We start from the raw sequence: 23,653 nt of genomic DNA on the forward strand, positions 1-23,653 counted from the left end.
ATTTCGTATTTCACGTTGGATTATTAACTATTTATTTGTTTCTTTCTCCTTGATTTAAGCAATAAGCACACGTTGGTATATCTAAAGCTGGATATAAGCACACCTTGGTAAAGCTGGAAGATAGGAGAGGAATAAAGGACTATACCGGGGACGGTGTTTTTCTTTCCACTGTTTCCTCGTCTCACCGGAATCTCTCTGAGCGCAGTGTTCTGTCTCTGTGACACTCACATTCAACTCGTAGGCATCTTCATTGAAATATGTCAGCCAAATTATTGGTCTACCTCTTACTTCTGACAGTCTTTCATGCCTGGTAAGTGGCGATATATCTTTGTTTGATGTTAAATGTCCATGTGCTATTGGGGTTCGGTGTTGATATGCAATATAACCCAATTAAGTTGATCGATAGCATCATTAATTTATATAAGCCTAGACTGGACTGATATGACATGATGTTTACTGAAACTTAATAAGAAATCGATTTTGAGCTTTTAAGAAAGTAGCTTATTATTCATGCAGTGTATTCTATTGAGCCCAAGCTGTGCAGCTTTGTATCTAGTACATTCATATTCCCAAGTATTCATGTTCCTACTTTACCCTTTATATTGGTATTAATGTTCCTACTTTACCCTTTGGTATTAATGGTCCTACTTTATCCTTTGGTATTAAATGTTCCTACTTTACCCTTTGGTATTCATGTTCCTACTTTACCCTTTATATTGGTATTAATGTTCCTGCTTTACCCTTTGGTATTAATGTTCCTACTTTACCCTTTGGTATTAATGTTCCTACTTTACCCTTTATATTGGTATTCATGTTCCTACTTTACCCTTTATATTGGTATTAATGTTCCTACTTTACCCTTTTGTATTAATGGTCCTACTTTACCCTTTGGTATTAATGTTCCTACTTTACCCTTTGGTATTCATGTTCCTGCTTTACCCTTTGGTATTCATGTTCCTACTTTACCCTTTGGTATTCATGTTGCTACTTTACCCTTTATATTGGTATTCATGTTCCTACTTTACCCTTTATATTGGTATTAATGTTCCTACTTTACCCTTTGGTATTAATGTTCCTACTTTACCCTTTATATTGGTATTCATGTTCCTACTTTACCCTTTATATTGGTATTAATGTTCCTACTTTACCCTTTATATTGGTATTCATGTTCCTACTTTACCCTTTGGTATTAATGTTCCTACTTTACCCTTTATATTGACATTAATGTTCCTACTTTACCCTTTATATTGGTATTAATGTTCCTACTTTACCCTTTGGTATTCATGTTCCTGCTTTACCCTTTGGTATTCATGATCCTACTTTACCCTTTGTATTGATATTAATGTTCCTACTTTACCCTTTATATTGGTATTAATGTTCCTACTTTACCCTTTGGTATTAATGTTCCTACTTCACCCTTTGGTATTAATGTTCCTACTTTACCCTTTGGTATTCATGTTACTGCTTTACCCTTTGGTATTCATGTTCCTACTTTACCCTTTATATTGGTATTCATGTTCCTACTTTACCCTTTATATTGATATTCATGTTCCTACTTTACCCTTTATATTGGTATTAATGTTCCTACTTTACCCTTTGGTATTAATGTTCCTACTTTACCCTTTGGTATTAATGTTCCTACTTTACCCTTTGGTATTAATGTTCCTGCTTTACCCTTTATATTGGGATGACATGACGTCTTAACATTGTCAACATGTGCTGGAACAACAGTAGGTTCCAGAAGACTATAAGCTACATCTCAGTCATGGTATATTCTACAAATACTTACACCAGGTCCGCCATATACCTGTCTGTTATTTTTGCAATTTGTCTGAAGCGAAACATACATACAGCATATCCTTAGCTCACTGTAGCTAAACGTATGCTCAACATATCAGAGTAGGCGTTTTAAGTCATTCCATTTAAGGTTATGCAATCTTCAAAATGTCTTATTTGTCATTAAGTTATCCTAGGAACATTAAAGTGACTGTTTGTTTCGACAAGCTAATTAGATCTCTTCTTTCTTTTTGAAAGTGCTCCAAAAATGGATTATGAAGAAGAGTATGAGGAGGTTACCATGAACCAGATGTTGGCTCCGAAGACCACGGAGGCAGATACAACCGAGATACTGAATAATTTACTCAAGGAATATGATAAGAAGCTACGGCCAGATATTGGAGGTAAGCCGCTGGTTGATTCGGAGAAAGTTTAGACTTGTGGTGCACTGTGACCGCTGTCCAGGGTGCTGAAAGCAATGCGGTGCTCAATGCGCTGTCCAGGGTGCTGAAAGCAATGCTGTGCTCGATGCGCTGTCCAAGGGGCTGAAGGCAATGCCGTGCTTAATGCGCTGTCCAGGGTGCTTAAAGCAATGCGGTGCTCAATGCGCAGTCCAGGGTGCTGAAAGCAATGATGTGCTCAATGCGCTGTCCAGGGTGCTGAAGGCAATGCCGTGCTCAATGCGCTGTCCAGTGTGCTGACATACTGCCAGTAGTGCTGCGCGTACAGTGGTGTTGAAAGTATATGATTGCACTGTCCGTGGTGGTGAAAGTATATGATTGCACTGTCCGTGGTGGTGAAAGTATATGATTGCAGGCAGGAAGTCAACAGAGCTGCGGGTTCTGGTTTTGTGATTTGAGAGGCAGGCAGGAAGTCAACAGAGCTGCGGGTTCTGGTTTTGTGATTTGAGAGGCAGGCAGGAAGTCAACAGAGCTGCGGGTTCTGGTTTTGTGATTTGAGAGGCAGGCAGGAAGTCAATAGCGCTGCGGGTTCTGGTTTTATGATTTGAGAGGCAGGCAGGAAGAGAGATTTCTATGTTGGAGATGTAGAGTAGAGTCTTGACTAACGATACAGATCAAGGTGCAGTCTGAAAATGGAAATAGGGAAGAACACGTCATAAACGATGGTAAAATGTGTAGAATTGCAGGAAATAACCTTTAATGGTCGACTTTGACCACGAAAAATTGTCAAAATCGTGGTGTGCTTTGGTGGTTCATCGATGTGTCATTCTGGTCACGAGCTCCCCTCCCCGACTGACATAGTTAGTTGGTTAGCTAAGCTAGATACTGTAGCTAGCCAGGAACTCCACCAGTATGTGTTGACGTCATTTCACAGGATTTGTCTTTGGACGGAAGCTGTACAGTAGAGATCGGTAAGAAATGGCACTTCTGTAGCCAAATGTCTTATTCATCCATATTGCTTTTGTTTTTAAGCATTCAATTACCTGGTATGATGGTGCATTGCTCAGTTATACAGTTTAAGCCATTATTTGTGAATTCTTTCCCAAAGTCAACCTTGAAAATAACTGTCCAGTGTTTCCAGATTTCTATGAAATATGTTTTCCTTCCAAAAAAGTATAATTAAGTATGTTTAAAAGCTGTTTTTCTGTGTTGGAATGATGTGGGCGTACCTCAACAACAGAATGGTGTGGGTGTATAACAGTCATTAAAAAGGTTAATGTGAGTAGACTGCTGATTGCCAGCTCAATATCCTCTGGGGGGGGGGGGGGGGAGCTTCCACGTCTCCTTCCACTTATATTGTTGGAAAAATACAGAGATTAATGCTAAGTTATAGCCAATAAAGCAATGTTCTAGCTCTGTATAGGACAGGGGATCCTATGGGTCAGCTGTGGATGATGATGGTAGTGGTGGTGGGGACAGAATGCAACCTGACGGTCTACACACACAAACATACACACACAGGCACACACACACACACACACAGGCACACACACAAACACACACACAGGCACACACACAAACACACACACAGGCACACACACACATACACACACCTGTCGGTTTGTCCCTGGTTAGAGAAAAGCACTCCACTGTATCCCTCCTGAAACTGTTTCCCCCAGAGACTGTAGCGTACTACGTTTTACCAGGTTCCACAGGGCTCTGGTCAAAAACAGTGCACTACATAGGGAATAGGGTGCCATTTGTAAGGCATCCATTTTCTACCCCCTGAGAATGCTTCTTTTCCCTGATATTGATGTCTCTCCAGTGGTCCGTGAAAGGTCTGGTATGATATAACCTTAAAAGCAGTTATATACAGTTAAATTTACCACACACATATTTTTAATTGTTTCCTAGACCAAGAATATACAATATGCAACTGTCTGTCTGTCTGTCTGTCTGTCTGTCTGTCTGTCTGTCTGTCTGTCTGTCTGTCTGTCTGTCACCATTTTGAACTCCAGGAGCCTGTCACGATCGTCATCTAAAAAGGACCAAGGCGCAGCGTTGCGAGCGAACATATTACTATTTATTTAAACGTTCACACGAACAAAACAATAAACAACGAAAACGTGACGTCTAATGGTACAACACGAAACCACACAAACAAAATCCCACAAACACAAGGTGAACACAGACAGTTTAAATATGGCTCCCAATCAGAGATAACGAGCCGACAGCTGACACTCGTTACCTCCGATTGGGAGTCATTGACCAAATAAGGGAAACACAAAACCAATGACCACCCAACCAAAACAAAACACAACCAAAACGAACACACCCTGGCTAAAAATACAAAGTCCCGGAGCCAGAGCGTGACAGTACCCCCCCCTAAATGCGCGGACTGCGACCGCGCCTCAAAACCCCAAATAGGGGAGGGCTGGGTGGGTGTTGCTCCTCGGAGGCGGCTCCGGCTCCGGGCTTGACCACCACCCTACTTCAATCCCCGCATAACGGCCCCGATCCGATCTGACCCAGCTGGCTGGATCAGGACTGACGACGCGCACCCCTGGCTTAGCACGTGAGGCAGGAACGGACCGGACCTGGCTGACGATACGCACCCTAGGCTTGGTGCGTGGAGCCGGAACGGACCTCACCAGGCTGACGCCTCGCACCCCTGGCTTGGTGCGAGTAGCAGGAATGGGCTGGACCGGGCTGACGACTCGCACCCTTGGCTTGGTGCGAGTAGCAGGAACAGACCGGACCAGGCTGACGACTCGCACCCTTGGCTTGGTGCGAGTAGCAGGAACAGACCGGACCAGGCTGACGACTCGCACCCTTGGCTTGGTGCGAGTAGCAGGAATGGGCTGGACCAGGCCGACGACTCGCTTCCCTGGTTTGGTGCGAGTAGCAGGAACGGGCTGGACCAGGCTGACGACTCGCACCCCTGGTTTGGTGCGAGTGGCAGGAACAGGCCGGGTCGGGCTGACGACGCACACCGTAGGCTTTGTGCGTGGAGCAGGGACAGGCCGGGCTGGGCTGGCGACGCACACCACAGGTCTGGTGCGTGGAGCAGGAAGAGGCCGGGCTGGGCTGGCGAAGCGCACCTCAGACTCGGTGCGGAGCGCAGGAACGTGCCGGGCTGGGCTGGCGACGCGCACCACAGACTCGGTGCGGAGCGCAGGAACGGACCGGGCTGGGCTGTCGACGCACACCGTAGGTTTGGTGCGGGGAGCAGGAATAGACCGGACCGTACTGGGGACACACACCACTGGCTCTACACCGGGATCTGGAACGGGCCGGACCGGACTGGCAACACACGCCAGTACCTCTCGCCGTGCCTCTACACCTACCATCCCCTCTTCTACCAGTGGCCCCCGTAACCTGGCGGCCTCCTCTGCAACCCCGCTGGACCGCTCCATAGCGGCCTCCTGCTGCCCCGACGTCGTGAGCCCCCCCAAAAAATTTTTCTGGGGGTCTCTCCAGGCCTCCAACATTCTCTCCCATCTCTCGCTCCTCTGTCTCCAACCCTCTTCACTCAGCTCCTCCATGGGCTTGACCCAATCGAAGCTGCCACGGAGATCAATTAGCGATGGCTCTTGGACACGCTGCTTGGTCTGGTCTTGGTGGGATTTTCTGTCACGATCGTCATCTAAAAAGGACCAAGGCGCAGCGTTGCGAGCGAACATATTACTATTTATTTAAACGTTCACACGAACAAAACAATAAACAACGAAAACGTGACGTCTAATGGTACAACACGAAACCACACAAACAAAATCCCACAAACACAAGGTGAACACAGACAGTTTAAATATGGCTCCCAATCAGAGATAACGAGCCGACAGCTGACACTCGTTACCTCCGATTGGGAGTCATTGACCAAATAAGGGAAACACAAAACCAATGACCACCCAACCAAAACAAAACACAACCAAAACGAACACACCCTGGCTCAAAATACAAAGTCCCGGAGCCAGAGCGTGACAGCCTATTTCTGTCACTGCTATGAATAGTCAGTCAGTCAGCACAGCTGTAGCCCCTCTTACCCAGAAAGACTCACAGCTGTAGAAATTCTTACCCAGAAAGACTCACAGCTGTAGCCCTCTTACCCAGAAAGACTCACAGCTGAAGCCCCTCTTACCCAGAAAGACTCAAAGCAGTAGCCTCTCTTACAAAGAAAGACTCACAGGTGCAGCCCCTCTTACCCAGAAAGACTCACAGCTGTAGCTTCTCTTACCCAGAAAGACTCACAGCTGCAGCCCCTCTTACCCAGAAACATTTTTTAAACATTTGTAGTCATTTAGCAGACGCTCTTATCCAGAGCGACTTACAGGAGCAATTAGGGTTAAGTGCCTTGCTTAAGGGCACATCTACAGATTTTTCACTTAGTCAGCTCGGGGATTAGAACCAGCGACCTTTCGGTTACTGGCACAACGCTCTTACCCACTAAGCTACCTGCCGCCCCCTAACCCTAACCCTAACCCTAACCCTAACCCCAGAAAGACTCACAGCTGCAGCCCCTCTTACCCAGAAAGACTCAAAGCAGTAGCCTCTCTTAAACAGAAAGACTCACAGCTGCAGCCCCTCTTACCCAGAAAAATTCACAGCTGTATCCTCTCTTACACAGAATGCCTCACAGCTGTAGCTTATCTTACCCAGAATGACTCACAGCTGTAGCTTCTCTTACCCAGAAAGACTCACAGCTGTAGCTTCTCTTACCCAGAAAGATTCACAGCTGTAGACCCTCTTACCCAGAAAGACTCACAGCTCTAGCTCCTCTTATCCAGAAAGACTCACAGCTGTAGGCCCTCTTACCCAGAAAGACTCACAGCTGTAGCCTCTCTTACCCAGAGTGACTCACAGCTGTAGCTTCTCTTACCCAGAAAGACTCACAGCTGTAGCCCCTCTTTCCCAGAATTACTCAGAGCTTTAACCTCTCTTACCCAGAAAGACTCACAGCTGTAGCCCCTCTTACCCAGAAAGACTCACAGCTGTAGCCCCTCTTATCCAGAAAGACTCATAGCTGTTGCCCCTCTTACCCAGAAAGACTCACCGCTGCAGCCCCTCTTTCCCAGAAAGACTCACAGCTGTAGCCCCTCTTACCCAGAAAGACTCACAGCTGTAGCGCTTCATACCCAGAAAGACTCAGAGCTTTAACCCCTCTTACCCAGAAATAATCACAGCTGTAGCCCCTCTTACCCAGAAAGACTCACAGCTGTAGCTTCTATTACCCAGAAAGACTCACAGCTGTAGCCCCTCTTACCCAGAAATACTCACAGTTGTAGCCTCTTTTACCCAGAAAGACTCACAGATGTAGCCCCTCTTACCCAGAAAGACTCACAGCTGTAGATCCTCTTATCCAGAAAGACTCACAGCTGTAGGCCCTCTTACCCAGAAAGACTCAGAGCTTTAGCCCCTCTTACCCAGAAAGACTCACAGCTGTAGCTTCTCTTACCCAGAAAGACTCACAGCTGTATCCTCTCTTACACAGAATTCCTCACAGCTGTAGCTTCTCTTACCCAGAATGAGTCACAGCTGTAGCTTCTCTTACCCAGAAAGACTCACAGCTGTAACCCCTCTTAACCAGAAAGACTCAAAGCAGTAGCCCCTCTTACCCAGAAAGACTCACAGCTGTAGCTTCTCTTACCCAGAAAGATTCACAGCTGTAGACCCTCTTACCCAGAAAGACTCACAGCTCTAGCTCCTCTTATCCAGAAAGACTCACAGCTGTAGGCCCTCTTACCCAGAAAGACTCACAGCTGTAGCCTCTCTTACCCAGAGTGACTCACAGCTGTAGCTTCTCTTACCCAGAAAGACTCACAGCTGTAGCCCCTCTTTCCCAGAATTACTCAGAGCTTTAACCTCTCTTACCCAGAAAGACTCACAGCTGTAGCCCCTCTTACCCAGAAAGACTCACAGCTGTAGCCCCTCTTATCCAGAAAGACTCATAGCTGTTGCCCCTCTTACCCAGAAAGACTCACCGCTGCAGCCCCTCTTTCCCAGAAAGACTCACAGCTGTAGCCCCTCTTACCCAGAAAGACTCACAGCTGTAGCGCTTCATACCCAGAAAGACTCAGAGCTTTAACCCCTCTTACCCAGAAATAATCACAGCTGTAGCCCCTCTTACCCAGAAAGACTCACAGCTGTAGCTTCTATTACCCAGAAAGACTCACAGCTGTAGCCCCTCTTACCCAGAAATACTCACAGTTGTAGCCTCTTTTACCCAGAAAGACTCACAGATGTAGCCCCTCTTACCCAGAAAGACTCACAGCTGTAGATCCTCTTATCCAGAAAGACTCACAGCTGTAGGCCCTCTTACCCAGAAAGACTCAGAGCTTTAGCCCCTCTTACCCAGAAAGACTCACAGCTGTAGCTTCTCTTACCCAGAAAGACTCACAGCTGTATCCTCTCTTACACAGAATTCCTCACAGCTGTAGCTTCTCTTACCCAGAATGAGTCACAGCTGTAGCTTCTCTTACCCAGAAAGACTCACAGCTGTAACCCCTCTTAACCAGAAAGACTCAAAGCAGTAGCCCCTCTTACCCAGAAAGACTCAGGGCTGTAACCCCTCTTACCCAGAAAGACTCATAGCTGTAGCCCCTCTTACCCAGAAATAATCACAGCTGTAGCCTCTCTTACCCAGAAAGACTCATAGCTGTAGCCCCTCTTACCCAGAAATAATCACAGCTGTAACCCCTCTTACCCAGAAAGACTCACAGCTGTAGCTTATCTTACCCAGAAAGACTCACAGCTGTAGCCCCTCTTACCCAGAAAGACTCACAGCTGTAGCCCCTCTTACCCAGAAAGACTCACAGCTGTAACCCCTCTTACCCAGAAATAATCACAGCTGTAACCCCTCTACCCAGAAAGACTCACAGCTGTAGCCCCTCTTACCCATAAAGACTAATAGCTGTAGCCCCACTTACCCAGAAAGACTCACAGCTGTAGCCCCTCTTACCCAGAAAGACTCAGAGCTGTAACCCCTCTTACCCAGAAAGACTCAAAGCAGTAGCCCCTCTTACCCAGAAAGACTCACAGCTGTAGCGCTTCATACCCAGAAAGACTTCAGCTGTTGCAATTCTTACCCAGAAAGACTCACAGCTGTAGCCCCTCTTACCCAGAAGTAATCACAGCTGTAACCCCTCTTACCCTTAAAGACTCACAGCTGTAGCCCCTCTTACCCAGAAAGACGCATAGCTGTAGCCCCTCTTTCCCAGAAAGACTCACAGCTGCAGCCCCTCTTACCCAGAAAGACTCACAGCTGTAGCCCCTCTTACCCAGAAAGACTCACAGCTGTAGCGCTTCATACCCAGAAAGACTCAGAGCTTTAACCCCTCTTACCCAGAAATAATCACTGCTGTAGCCCCTCTTACCCAGAAAGACTCACAGCTGTAGCATCTCTTACCCAGAAAGACTCACAGCAGTATCCTCTCTTACCCAGAAAGACTCACAGCTGCAGCCCCTCTTACCCAGAAACACTCAAAGCAGTAGCCTCTCTTACCCAGAAAGACTCACAGCTGCAGCCCCTTTTACCCAGAAAGACTCACAGCTGTAGCCCCTCTTACTCAGGAAGATTCAGAACTGTAGCTTCTCTTACCCAGAAAGACTCACAGCTGTAGCTTCTCTTACCCAGAATGACTCACAGCTGTAGCTTCTCTTACCCAGAAAGACTCACAGCTGTAGCTTCTCTTACCCAGAATGACTCACAGCTGAGCCCTTCTTACCCAGAAGTAATCACATCTGTAACCCCTCTTACCCAGAAAGACTCACAGCTGTAGCCCCTCTTACCAAGAAAGACGCATAGCTGTAGCCCCTCTTTCCCAGAAATAATCACAGCTGTAACCCCTCTAACCAGAAAGACTCACAGCTGTAGCCCCTCTTACCCATAAAGACTAATAGCTGTAGCCCCTCTTACCCAGAAAGACTCACAGCTGTAGCCCCTCTTACCCAGAAAGACTCAGAGCTGTAACCCCTCTTACCCAGAAAGACTCAAAGCAGTAGCCCCTCTTACCCAGAAAGACTCACAGCTGTAGCGCTTCATACCCAGAAAGACTTCAGCTGTTGCAATTCTTACCCAGAAAGACTCACAGCTGTAGCCCCTCTTACCCAGAAGTAATCACAGCTGTAACCCCTCTTACCCAGAAAGACTCACAGCTGTAGCCCCTCTTACCCAGAAAGACGCATAGCTGTAGCCCCTCTTTCCCAGAAAGACTCACAGCTGCAGCCCCTCTTACCCAGAAAGACTCACAGCTGTAGCCCCTCTTACCCAGAAAGACTCACAGCTGTAGCGCTTCATACCCAGAAAGACTCAGAGCTTTAACCCCTCTTACCCAGAAATAATCACTGCTGTAGCCCCTCTTACCCAGAAAGACTCACAGCTGTAGCATCTCTTACCCAGAAAGACTCACAGCAGTATCCTCTCTTACCCAGAAAGACTCACAGCTGCAGCCCCTCTTACCCAGAAAGACTCAAAGCAGTAGCCTCTCTTACCCAGAAAGACTCACAGCTGCAGCCCCTTTTACCCAGAAAGACTCACAGCTGTAGCCCCTCTTACTCAGGAAGATTCAGAACTGTAGCTTCTCTTACCCAGAAGGACTCACAGCTGTAGCTTCTCTTACCCAGAATGACTCACAGCTGTAGCTTCTCTTACCCAGAAAGACTCACAGCTGTAGCTTCTCTTACCCAGAAAGACTCACAGCTGAGCCCTTCTTACCCAGAAGTAATCACAGCTGTAACCCCTCTTACCCAGAAAGACTCACAGCTGTAGCCCCTCTTACCCAGAAAGACGCATAGCTGTAGCCCCTCTTTCCCAGAAAGACTCACAGCTGCAGCCCCTCTTACCCAGAAAGACTCACAGCTGTAGCCCCACTTACCCAGAAAGACTCACAGCTGGAGCGCTTCATACCCAGAAAGACTCAGAGCTTTAACCCCTCTTACCCAGAAATAATCACTGCTGTAGCCCCTCTTACCCAGAAAGACTCACAGCTGTAGCATCTCTTACCCAGAAAGACTCACAGCAGTATCCTCTCTTACCCAGAAAGACTCACAGCTGCAGCCCCTCTAACCCAGAAAGACTCAAAGCAGTAGCCTCTCTTACCCAGAAAGACTCACAGCTGCAGCCCCTTTTACCCAGAAAGACTCACAGCTGTAGCCCCTCTTACTCAGGAAGATTCAGAACTGTAGCTTCTCTTACCCAGAAAGACTCACAGCTGTAGCTTCTCTTACCCAGAATGACTCACAGCTGTAGCTTCTCTTACCCAGAAAGACTCACAGCTGTAGCTTCTCTTACCCAGAAAGACTCACAACTGTAGGCCCTCTTACCCAGAAAAACGCACTGCTGTAGCCTCTCTTACCCAGAAAGACTCACAGCTGTAGCCCCTCTTACCCAGAAATACTCAGAGCTTTAACCTCTCTTACCCAGAAAGACTCACAGCTGTAGCCCCTCTTACCCAGAAAGACTCACAGCTGTAGCCCCTCTTATCCAGAAAGACTCACCGCTGCAGCCCCTCTTACCCAGAAAGACTCACAGCTGTAGCCCCTCTTACCCAGAAAGACTCACAGCTGTAGCGCTTCATACCCAGAAAGACTCAGAGCTTTAACCCCTCTTACCCAGAAATAATCACAGCTGTAGCCGCTCTTACCCAGAAAGACTCACAGCTGTAGCTTCTATTACCCAGAAATACTCACAGTTGTAGCCTCTTTTACCCAGAAAGACTCACAGATGTAGCCCCTCTTACCCATAAATACTCACAGTTGTAGCCTCTTTTACCCAGAAAGACTCACAGATGTAGCCCCTCTTACCCAGAAAGACTCACAGCTGTAGCTCCTCTTATCCAGAAAGACTCACAGCTGTAGGCCCTCTTACCCAGAAAGACTCACAGCTGTAGCCTCTCTTACCCAGAAAGACTCACAGCTGTAGCTTCTCTTACCCAGAAAGACTCACAGCTGTAGCCCCTCTTACCCAGAAAGACTCAGAGCTTTAGCCCCTCTTACCCAGAAAGACTCACAGCTGTAGCTTCTCTTACCCAGAAAGACTCACAGCTGTATCCTCTCTTACACAGAATGCCTCACAGCTGTAGCTTATCTTACCCAGAATGAGTCACAGCTGTAGCTTCTCTTTCCCAGAAAGACTCAGAGCTTTAACCCCTCTTACCAAGAAATAATCACAGCTGTAGCCCCTCTTACCCAGAAAGACTCACAGCTGTAGCCCCTCTTACCCAGAAATACTCACAGTTGTAGCCTCTTTTACCCAGAAAGACTCACAGATGTAGCCCCTCTTACCCAGAAAGACTCACAGCTGTAGCTCCTCTTATCCAGAAAGACTCACAGCTGTAGGCCCTCTTACCCAGAAAGACTCACAGCTGTAGCCTCTCTTACCCAGAAAGACTCACAGCTGTAGCTTCTCTTACCCAGAAAGACTCACAGCTGTAGCTTCTCTTACCCAGAAAGACTCACAGCTGTAGCCCCTCTTACCCAGAAAGACTCAGAGCTTTAGCCCCTCTTACCCAGAAATAATCACAGCTGTAGCTTCTCTTACCCAGAAAGACTCACAGCTGTATCCTCTCTTACACAGAATGCCTCATAGCTGTAGCTTATCTTACCCAGAATGAGTCACAGCTGTAGCTTCTCTTACCCAGAAAGACTCACAGCTGTAACCCCTCTTAACCAGAAAGACTCAAAGCAGTAGCCCCTCTTACCCAGAAAGACTCAGAGCTGTAACCCCTCTTACCCAGAAAGACTCATAGCTGTAGCCCCTCTTACCCAGAAATAATCACATCTGTAGCCTCTCTTACCCAGAAAGACTCATAGCTGTAGCCCCTCTTACCCAGAAATAATCACAGCTGTAGCCCCTCTTACCCAGAAATAATCACAGCTGTAACCCCTCTTACCCAGAAAGACTCACAGCTGTAGCTTATCTTACCCAGAAAGACTCACAGTTGTAGCCCCTCTTACCCAGAAAGACTCACAGCTGTAACCCCTCTTACCCAGAAATAATCACAGCTGTAACCCCTCTACCCAGAAAGACTCACAGCTGTAGCCCCTCTTACCCAGAAAGACTCATAGCTGTAGCCCCTCTTACCCAGAAAGTCTCACAGCTGTAGCCCCTCTTACCCTTGAAAGACTCAGAGCTGTAACCCCTATTACCCAGAAAGACTCAAAGCAGTAGCCCCTCTTACCCAGAAAGACTCACAGCTGTAGCGCTTCATACCCAGAAAGGCTTCAGCTGTTGCAATTCTTACCCAGAAAGACTCACAGCTGTAGCCCCTCTTACCCAGAAGTACTCACAGCTGTAACCCCTCTTACCCAGAAAGACTCACAGCTGTAGCCCCTCTTACCCAGAAAGACGCATAGCTGTAGCCCCTCTTTCCCAGAAAGACTCACAGCTGCAGCCCCTCTTACCCAGAAAGACTCACAGCTGTAGCCCCTCTTACCCAGAAAGACTAACAGCTGTAGCGCTTCATACCCAGAAAGACTCAGAGCTGTAACCCCTCTTACCAAGAAAGACTCACAGCTGTAGAACCTCTTACCCAGAAAGACTCACAGCTGTAGCGCTTCATACCCAGAAAGACTCAGAGCTTTAACCCCTCTTACCCAGAAATAATCACAGCTGTAGCCCCTCTTACCCAGAAAGACTCACAGCTGTAGCATCTCTTACCCAGAAAGACTCACAGCAGTATCCTCTCTTACACAGAATGCCTCACAGCTGTAGCTTCTCTTACCCAGAATGAGTCACAGCTGTAGCTTCTCTTACCCAGAAAGACTCACAGCTGTAACCCCTCTTAACCAGAAAGACTCAAAGCAGTAGCCCCTCTTACCCAGAAAGACTCAGAGCTGTAAACCCTCTTACCCAGAAAGACTTATAGCTGTAGCCCCTCTTACCCAGAAATAATCACAGCTGTAGCCTCTCTTACCCAGAAAGACTCATAGCTGTAGCCCCTCTTACCCAGAAATAATCACAGCTGTAGCCCCTCTTACCCAGAAATAATCACAGCTGTAACCCCTCTTACCCAGAATGACTCACAGCTGTAGCTTATCTTACCCAGAAAGACTCACAGCTGTAGCCCCTCTTACCCAGAAAGACTCACAGCTGTAGCCCCTCTTACCCAGAAAGACTCACAGCTGTAGCTTCTCTTACCCAGAAAGACTCACAGCTGTATCCTCTCTTACACAGAATGCCTCACAGCTGTAGCTTATCTTACCCAGAATGAGTCACAGCTGTAGCTTCTCTTACCCAGAAAGACTCACAGCTGTAACCCCTCTTAACCAGAAAGACTCAAAGCAGTAGCCCCTCTTACCCAGAAAGACTCAGAGCTGTAACCCCTCTTACCCAGAAAGACTCATAGCTGTAGCCCCTCTTACCCAGAAATAATCACAGCTGTAGCCTCTCTTACCCAGAAAGACTCATAGCTGTAGCCCCTCTTACCAGAAATAATCACAGCTGTTGCCCCTATTACCCAGAAATAATCACAGCTGTAACCCCTCTTACCCAGAAAGACTCACAGCTGTAGCTTATCTTACCCAGAAAGACTCACAGTTGTAGCCCCTCTTACCAAGAAAGACTCACAACTGTAACCCCTCTTACCCAGAAATAATCACAGCTGTAACCCCTCTACCCAGAAAGACTCACAGCTGTAGCCCCTCTTACCCAGAAAGACTCATAGCTGTAGCCCCTCTTACCCAGAAAGTATCACAGCTGTAGCCCCTCTTACCCAGAAAGACTCACAGCTGCAGCCCCTCTTACCCAGAAAGACTCACAGCTGTAGCCCCTCTTACCCAGAAAGACTAACAGCTGTAGCGCTTCATACCCAGAAAGACTCAGAGCTGTTGCAATTCTTACCCAGAAAGACTCACAGCTGTAGCCCCTCTTACCCAGAAGTACTCACAGCTGTAACCCCTCTTACCCAGAAAGACTCACAGCTGTAGCCCCTCTTACCCAGAAAGACGCATAGCTGTAGCCCCTCTTTCCCAGAAAGACTCACAGCTGCAGCCCCTCTTACCCAGAAAGACTCACAGCTGTAGCCCCTCTTACCCAGAAAGACTAACAGCTGTAGCGCTTCATACCCAGAAAGACTCAGAGCTGTAACCCCTCTTACCAAGAAAGACTCACAGCTGTAGAACCTCTTACCCAGAAAGACTCACAGCTGTAGCGCTTCATACCCAGAAAGACTCAGAGCTTTAACCCCTCTTACCCAGAAATAATCACAGCTGTAGCCCCTCTTACCCAGAAAGACTCACAGCTGTAGCATCTCTTACCCAGAAAGACTCACAGCAGTATCCTCTCTTACACAGAATGCCTCACAGCTGTAGCTTCTCTTACCCAGAATGAGTCACAGCTGTAGCTTCTCTTACCCAGAAAGACTCACAGCTGTAACCCCTCTTAACCAGAAAGACTCAAAGCAGTAGCCCCTCTTACCCAGAAAGACTCAGAGCTGTAAACCCTCTTACCCAGAAAGACTTATAGCTGTAGCCCCTCTTACCCAGAAATAATCACAGCTGTAGCCTCTCTTACCCAGAAAGACTCATAGCTGTAGCCCCTCTTACCCAGAAATAATCACAGCTGTAGCCCCTCTTACCCAGAAATAATCACAGCTGTAACCCCTCTTACCCAGAATGACTCACAGCTGTAGCTTATCTTACCCAGAAAGACTCACAGCTGTAGCCCCTCTTACCCAGAAAGACTCACAGCTGTAGCCCCTCTTACCCAGAAAGACTCACAGCTGTAGCTTCTCTTACCCAGAAAGACTCACAGCTGTATCCTCTCTTACACAGAATGCCTCACAGCTGTAGCTTATCTTACCCAGAATGAGTCACAGCTGTAGCTTCTCTTACCCAGAAAGACTCACAGCTGTAACCCCTCTTAACCAGAAAGACTCAAAGCAGTAGCCCCTCTTACCCAGAAAGACTCAGAGCTGTAACCCCTCTTACCCAGAAAGACTCATAGCTGTAGCCCCTCTTACCCAGAAATAATCACAGCTGTAGCCTCTCTTACCCAGAAAGACTCATAGCTGTAGCCCCTCTTACCAGAAATAATCACAGCTGTTGCCCCTATTACCCAGAAATAATCACAGCTGTAACCCCTCTTACCCAGAAAGACTCACAGCTGTAGCTTATCTTACCCAGAAAGACTCACAGTTGTAGCCCCTCTTACCAAGAAAGACTCACAACTGTAACCCCTCTTACCCAGAAATAATCACAGCTGTAACCCCTCTACCCAGAAAGACTCACAGCTGTAGCCCCTCTTACCCAGAAAGACTCATAGCTGTAGCCCCTCTTACCCAGAAAGTATCACAGCTGTAGCCCCTCTTACCCAGAAAGACTCAGAGCTGTAACCCCTCTTACCCAAAAAGACTCAAAGCAGTAGCCCCTCTTACCCAGAAAGACTCACAGCTGTAGCGCTTCATACCCAGAAAGACTGCAGCTGTTGCAATTCTTACCCAGAAAGACTCACAGCTGTAGCCCCTCTTACCCAGAAGTACTCACAGCTGTAACCCCTCTTACCCAGAAAGACTCACAGCTGTAGCCCCTCTTACCCAGAAAGACGCATAGCTGTAGCCCCTCTTTCCCAGAAAGACTCACAGCTGCAGCCCCTCTTACCCAGAAAGACTCACAGCTGTAGCCCCTCTTACCCAGAAAGACTAACAGCTGTAGCGCTTCATACCCAGAAAGACTCAGAGCTGTAGCCTCTCTTACCCAGAAAGACTCACAGCTGTAGATTCTCTTACCCAGAAAGACTCACAGCTGTAGCCCCTCTTACCCAGAAAGACTCAGAGCTTTAACCCCTCTTACCCAGAAAGACTCACAGCTGTAGCTTCTCTTACCCAGAAAGACTCACAGCTGTATCCTCTCTTACACAGAATGCCTCACAGCTGTAGCTTCTCTTACCCAGAATGACTCACAGCTGTAGCTTCTCTTACCCAGAAAGACTCAGAGCTGTAACCCCTCTTAACCAGAAATACTCAAAGCATTAGCCCCTCTTAACCAGAAAGACTCAGAGCTGTAACCCCTCTTACCCAGAAAGACTCACAGCTGCAGCCCCTCTTACCCAGAAAGACTCACAGCTGTAGCCCCTCTTACCCAGAAAGACTAACAGCTGTAGCGCTTCATACCCAGAAAGACTCAGAGCTGTAACCCCTCTTACCAAGAAAGACTCACAGCTGTAGCCCCTCTTACCCAGAAAGACTCACAGCTGTAGATTCTCTTACCCAGAAAGACTCACAGCTGTAGCCCCTCTTACCCAGAAAGACTCAGAGCTTTAACCCCTCTTACCCAGAAAGACTCACAGCTGTAGCTTCTCTTACCCAGAAAGACTCACAGCTGTATCCTCTCTTACACAGAATGCCTCACAGCTGTAGCTTCTCTTACCCAGAATGACTCACAGCTGTAGCTTCTCTTACCCAGAAAGACTCAGAGCTGTAACCCCTCTTAACCAGAAATACTCAAAGCATTAGCCCCTCTTAACCAGAAAGACTCAGAGCTGTAACCCCTCTTACCCAGAAAGACTCACAGCTGCAGCCCCTCTTACCCAGAAAGACTCACAGCTGTAGCCCCTCTTACCCAGAAAGACTAACAGCTGTAGCGCTTCATACCCAGAAAGACTCAGAGCTGTAACCCCTCTTACCAAGAAAGACTCACAGCTGTAGCCCCTCTTACCCAGAAAGACTCACAGCTGTAGCGCTTCATACCCAGAAAGACTCAGAGCTTTAACCCCTCTTACCCAGAAATAATCACAGCTGTAGCCCCTCTTACCCAGAAAGACTCACAGCTGTAGCATCTCTTACCCAGAAAGACTCACAGCAGTATCCTCTCTTACCCAGAAAGACTCACAGCTGCAGCCCCTCTTACCCAGAAAGACTCAAAGCAGTAGCCTCTCTTACCCAGAAAGACTCACAGCTGCAGCCCCTTTTACCCAGAAAGACTCACAGCTGTAGCCCCTCTTACTCAGGAAGATTCAGAACTGTAGCTTCTCTTACCCAGAAAGACTCACAGCTGTAGCTTCTCTTACCCAGACTCACAGCTGTAACCCCTTTTACCCAGAAAGACTCATAGCTGTAGCCCCTCTTACCCAGAAATAATCACAGCTGTAGCCTTACTTACCCACAAAGACTCATAGCTGTAGCCCCTCTTACCCAGAAATAATCACAGATGTAGCCCCTCTTACCCAGAAATAATCACAGCTGTAACCCCTCTTACCCAGAAAGACTCACAGCTGTAGCTTATCTTACCCAGAAAGACTCACAGCTGTAGCCCCTCTTACCCAGAAAGACTCACAGCTGTAGCCCCTCTTACCCGGAAAGACTCACAGCTGTAGCTTATCTTACCCAGAAAGACTCACAGCTGTAGCCCCTCTTACCCAGAAAGACGCATAGCTGTAGCCCCTCTTTCCCAGAAAGACTCACAGCTGCAGCCCCTCTTACCCAGAAAGACTCACAGCTGTAGCCCGTCTTACCCAGAAAGACTAACAGCTGTAGCGCTTCATACCCAGAAAGACTCAGAGCTGTAGCCTCTCTTACCCAGAAAGACTCACAGCTGTAGATTCTCTTACCCAGAAAGACTCACAGCTGTAGCCCCTCTTACCCAGAAAGACTCAGAGCTTTAACCCCTCTTACCCAGAAAGACTCACAGCTGTAGCTTCTCTTACCCAGAAAGACTCACAGCTGTATCCTCTCTTATACAGAATGCCTCACAGCTGTAGCTTCTCTTACCCAGAATGACTCACAGCTGTAGCTTCTCTTACCCAGAAAGACTCAGAGCTGTAACCCCTCTTAACCAGAAATACTCAAAGCATTAGCCCCTCTTAACCAGAAAGACTCAGAGCTTTAACCCCTCTTACCCAGAAAGACTCACAGCTGCAGCCCCTCTTACCCAGAAAGACTCACAGCTGTAGCCCCTCTTACCCAGAAAGACTAACAGCTGTAGCGCTTCATACCCAGAAAGACTCAGAGCTGTAACCCCTCTTACCAAGAAAGACTCACAGCTGTAGCCCCTCTTACCCAGAAAGACTCACAGCTGTAGCGCTTCATACCCAGAAAGACTCAGAGCTTTAACCCCTCTTACCCAGAAATAATCACAGCTGTAGCCCCTCTTACCCAGAAAGACTCACAGCTGTAGCATCTCTTACCCAGAAAGACTCACAGCAGTATCCTCTCTTACACAGAATGCCTCACAGCTGTAGCTTCTCTTACCCAGAATGACTCACAGCTGTAGCTTCTCTTACCCAGAAAGACTCAGAGCTGTAACCCCTCTTAACCAGAAATACTCAAAGCATTAGCCCCTCTTAACCAGAAAGACTCAGAGCTTTAACCCCTCTTACCCAGAAAGACTCACAGCTGCAGCCCCTCTTACCCAGAAAGACTCACAGCTGTAGCCCCTCTTACCCAGAAAGACTAACAGCTGTAGCGCTTCATACCCAGAAAGACTCAGAGCTGTAACCCCTCTTACCAAGAAAGACTCACAGCTGTAGCCCCTCTTACCCAGAAAGACTCACAGCTGTAGCGCTTCATACCCAGAAAGACTCAGAGCTTTAACCCCTCTTACCCAGAAATAATCACAGCTGTAGCCCCTCTTACCCAGAAAGACTCACAGCTGTAGCATCTCTTACCCAGAAAGACTCACAGCAGTATCCTCTCTTACCCAGAAAGACTCACAGCTGCAGCCCCTCTTACCCAGAAAGACTCAAAGCAGTAGCCCCTTTTACCCAGAAAGACTCACAGCTGTAGCCCCTCTTACTCAGGAAGATTCAGAACTGTAGCTTCTCTTACCCAGAAAGACTCACAGCTGTAGCTTCTCTTACCCAGACTCACAGCTGTAACCCCTTTTACCCAGAAAGACTCATAGCTGTAGCCCCTCTTACCCAGAAATAATCACAGCTGTAGCCTTTCTTACCCACAAAGACTCACAGCTGTAGCATCTCTTACCCAGAAAGACTCACAGCAGTATCCTCTCTTACACAGAATGCCTCACAGCTGTAGCTTCTCTTACCCAGAATGACTCACAGCTGTAGCTTCTCTTACCCAGAAAGACTCAGAGCTGTAACCCCTCTTAACCAGAAATACTCAAAGCATTAGCCCCTCTTAACCAGAAAGACTCAGAGCTTTAACCCCTCTTACCCAGAAAGACTCACAGCTGCAGCCCCTCTTACCCAGAAAGACTCACAGCTGTAGCCCCTCTTACCCAGAAAGACTAACAGCTGTAGCGCTTCATACCCAGAAAGACTCAGAGCTGTAACCCCTCTTACCAAGAAAGACTCACAGCTGTAGCCCCTCTTACCCAGAAAGACTCACAGCTGTAGCGCTTCATACCCAGAAAGACTCAGAGCTTTAACCCCTCTTACCCAGAAATAATCACAGCTGTAGCCCCTCTTACCCAGAAAGACTCACAGCTGTAGCATCTCTTACCCAGAAAGACTCACAGCAGTATCCTCTCTTACCCAGAAAGACTCACAGCTGCAGCCCCTCTTACCCAGAAAGACTCAAAGCAGTAGCCCCTTTTACCCAGAAAGACTCACAGCTGTAGCCCCTCTTACTCAGGAAGATTCAGAACTGTAGCTTCTCTTACCCAGAAAGACTCACAGCTGTAGCTTCTCTTACCCAGACTCACAGCTGTAACCCCTTTTACCCAGAAAGACTCATAGCTGTAGCCCCTCTTACCCAGAAATAATCACAGCTGTAGCCTTTCTTACCCACAAAGACTCATAGCTGTAGCCCCTCTTACCCAGAAATAATCACAGATGTAGCCCCTCTTACCCAGAAATAATCACAGCTGTAACTCCTCTTACCCAGAAAGACTCACAGCTGTAGCTTATCTTACCCAGAAAGACTAACAGCTGTAGCCCCTCTTACCCAGAAAGACTCACAGCTGTAGCCCCTCTTACCCGGAAAGACTCACAGCTGTAGCTTATCTTACCCAGAAAGACTCACAGCTGTAGCCCCACTTACCCAGAAAGACTCACAGCTGTAACCACTCTTACCCAGAAATAATCACAGCTGTAGCTTCTCTTACCCAGAAAGACTCACAGCTGTATCCTCTCTTACACAGAATGCCTCACAGCTGTAGCTTCTCTTACGCAGAATGACTCACAGCTGTAGCTTCTCTTACCCAGAAAGACTCAGAGCTGTAACCCCTCTTAACCAGAAATACTCAAAGCATTAGCCCCTCTTAACCAGAAAGACTCAGAGCTTTAACCCCTCTTCCCAGAAAGACTCACAGCTGCAGCCCCTCTTACCCAGAAAGACTCACAGCTGTAGCCCCTCTTACCCAGAAAGACTAACAGCTGTAGCGCTTCATACCCAGAAAGACTCAGAGCTGTAACCCCTCTTACCAAGAAAGACTCACAGCTGTAGCCCCTCTTACCCAGAAAGACTCACAGCTGTAGCGCTTCATACCCAGAAAGACTCAGAGCTTTAACCCCTCTTACCCAGAAATAATCACAGCTGTAGCCCCTCTTACCCAGAAAGACTCACAGCTGTAGCATCTCTTACCCAGAAAGACTCACAGCAGTATCCTCTCTTACCCAGAAAGACTCAAAGCTGCAGCCCCTCTTACCCAGAAAGACTCAAAGCAGTAGCCTCTCTTACCCAGAAAGACTCACAGCTGCAGCCCCTTTTACCCAGAAAGACTCACAGCTGTAGCCCCTCTTACTCAGGAAGATTCAGAACTGTAGCTTCTCTTACCCAGAAAGACTCACAGCTGTAGCTTCTCTTACCCAGACTCACAGCTGTAACCCCTTTTACCCAGAAAGACTCATAGCTGTAGCCCCTCTTACCCAGAAATAATCACAGCTGTAGCCTTTCTTACCCACAAAGACTCATAGCTGTAGCCCCTCTTACCCAGAAATAATCACAGATGTAGCCCCTCTTACCCAGAAATAATCACAGCTGTAACCCCTCTTACCCAGAAAGACTCACAGCTGTAGCTTATCTTACCCAGAAAGACTCACAGCTGTAGCCCCTCTTACCCAGAAAGACTCACAGCTGTAGCCCCTCTTACCCGGAAAGACTCACAGCTGTAGCTTATCTTACCCAGAAAGACTCACAGCTGTAGCCCCACTTACCCAGAAAGACTCACAGCTGTAACCACTCTTACCCAGAAATAATCACAGCTGTAACCCCTCTACCCAGAAAGACTCACAGCTGTAGCCCCTCTTACCCAGAAAGACTCATAGCTGTAGCCCCTCTTACCCAGAAAGACTCACAGCTGTAGCCCCTCTTACCCAGAAAGACTCAGAGCTGTAACCCCTCTTACCCAGAAAGACTCAAAGCAGTAGCCCCTCTTACCCAGAAAGACTCACAGCAGTAGCTCTTCATACCCAGAAAGACTCACAGCTGTTGCAATTCTTACCCAGAAAGACCCACAGCTGTAGCCCCTCTTACCCAGAAGTACTCACAGCTGTAGCCCCTCTTACCAAGAAAGACTCACAGCTGTAGCGCTTCATAACCAGAAAGACTCAGAGCTTTAACCCCTCTTACCCAGAAATAATCACAGCTGTAGCCCCTCTTACCCAGAAAGACTCACAGCTGTAGAATCTCTTACCCAGAAAGACTCACAGCAGTATCCTCTCTTACCCAGAAAGACTCACAGCTGCAGCCCATCTTACCAAGAAAGACTCAAAGCAGTAATCTCTCTTACCCAGAAAGACTCACAGCTGCAGCCCCTTTTACCCAGAAAGACTCACAGCTGTAGCCCCTCTTACTCAGGAAGATTCAGAACTGTAGCTTCTCTTACACAGAAAGACTCACAGCTGTAGCTTATCTTACCCAGAATGAGTCACAGCTGTAGCTTCTCTTACCCAGAAAGACTCACAGCTGTAGCCCCTCTTACCCAGAAAGACTCAGAGCTTTAGCCCCTCTTACCCAGAAAGACTCACAGCTGTAGCTTCTCTTACCCAGAAAGACTCACAGCTGTATCCTCTCTTACACATAATGCCTCACAGCTGTAGCTTATCTTACCCAGAATGAGTCACAGCTGTAGCTTCTCTTACCCAGAAAGACTCACAGCTGTAACCCCTCTTAACCAGAAAGACTCAAAGCAGTAGCCCCTCTTACCCAGAAAGACTCAGAGCTGTAACCCCTCTTACCCAGAAAGACTCATAGCTGTAGCCCCTCTTACCCAGAAGTACTCACAGCTGTAGCCCCTCTTACCCAGAAAGACTCACAGCTGTAGCGCTTCATAACCAGAAAGACTCAGAGCTTTAACCCCTCTTACCCAGAAATAATCACAGCTGTAGCCCCTCTTACCCAGAAAGACTCACAGCTGTAGAATCTCTTACCCAGGAAGACTCACAGCAGTATCCTCTCTTACCCAGAAAGACTCACAGCTGCAGCCCATCTTACCAAGAAAGACTCAAAGCAGTAATCTCTCTTACCCAGAAAGACTCACAGCTGCAGCCCCTTTTACCCAGAAAGACTCACAGCTGTAGTCCCTCTTACTCAGGAAGATTCAGAACTGTAGCTTCTCTTACACAGAAAGACTCACAGCTGTAG

General features: G+C 47.7%; 1 protein-coding gene across 1 annotated transcript in view; it reads left to right on the forward strand.

Annotated features, from left to right (window-relative positions):
* Window positions 1–257: 257 nt before the first annotated feature.
* LOC311131589 (gamma-aminobutyric acid receptor subunit gamma-3-like) overlaps window positions 258–23,653 on the forward strand; it is a gene marked incomplete at both ends in the record, with an annotated part of 377,976 nt that continues 354,580 nt past the window's right edge. The window contains 2 exons of the mRNA XM_084164657.1: window positions 258–310; window positions 2,035–2,180. Of these exons, the coding sequence (XP_084020783.1) occupies window positions 258–310; window positions 2,035–2,180 (199 nt within the window). The remainder of the gene's footprint in view (window positions 311–2,034; window positions 2,181–23,653) is intronic.

This window comes from Coregonus lavaretus (assembly GCF_964263955.1).
Source record: "Coregonus lavaretus genome assembly, chromosome: 6".
Classification (NCBI taxonomy): Eukaryota; Metazoa; Chordata; class Actinopteri; order Salmoniformes; family Salmonidae; genus Coregonus; species Coregonus lavaretus.